The following is a 559-nucleotide window of genomic DNA, read 5'->3' on the forward strand; positions in this document are numbered from 1 at the left end:
CTGCCCTCCGAGCACTCAAGCGTGTCCAGCAGCCCGGAGCCCGGGATGCCTGTCATCCAGAGCACTTACGGCATCAAAGGTGAGGAGCCTCATATCAAGGAAGAGATGCAGACCGATGACGTCAATGGAGAAATCTACGATGAATACGATGAGGAAGAGGATGACCCCGATGCGGACTATGGCAGTGACAGTGAAAATCACATTGCGGGGCAAGCCAACTGATCAGGGTCCAAATATCTTGTGACCTACAGGACTTCAAGGAGAAAAGAAAAAATAAAGCCCCACCTGGTTTATCCTTGCCAGTGGCCAAGCACATTAACTTTCTCATACACTGACTGTTACTTTAACTGTTAGTCTTAACTAGTTGGGACATCAGCTGACTAATAGACATCAGCCTGCATCAGAAGAAAAAAGGCTCAGAAGAAAGGAAACAAAGACAACGACGACAACAACAGAATGATATAAGCTATGGGTAAAATAATGCCAGTAATTCAGCTGCTATACCCAAGCACTGAAGTCTTACCCGTCGACCTTTTATTATTATTATTTTTTTTCAAAT

The 559-nt window shown here is 44.7% G+C and overlaps 1 protein-coding gene across 1 annotated transcript in view; it reads left to right on the top strand.

Moving 5' to 3' along the window:
• The window catches only part of LOC104466429 (transcription factor SOX-5), a gene marked incomplete at its 5' end in the record, with an annotated part of 11532 nt that extends 11310 nt beyond the window's left edge, over positions 1 to 222 (top strand). The window contains one exon of the mRNA XM_010079833.1: positions 1 to 222. Coding sequence (XP_010078135.1) covers positions 1 to 222 — 222 coding nt within the window.
• Between the last annotated feature and the right edge of the window lie 337 nt (positions 223 to 559).

Source organism: Pterocles gutturalis, unplaced genomic scaffold (assembly GCF_000699245.1).
Source record: "Pterocles gutturalis isolate BGI_N339 unplaced genomic scaffold, ASM69924v1 scaffold11371, whole genome shotgun sequence".
NCBI classification, from domain to species: Eukaryota; Metazoa; Chordata; class Aves; order Pterocliformes; family Pteroclidae; genus Pterocles; species Pterocles gutturalis.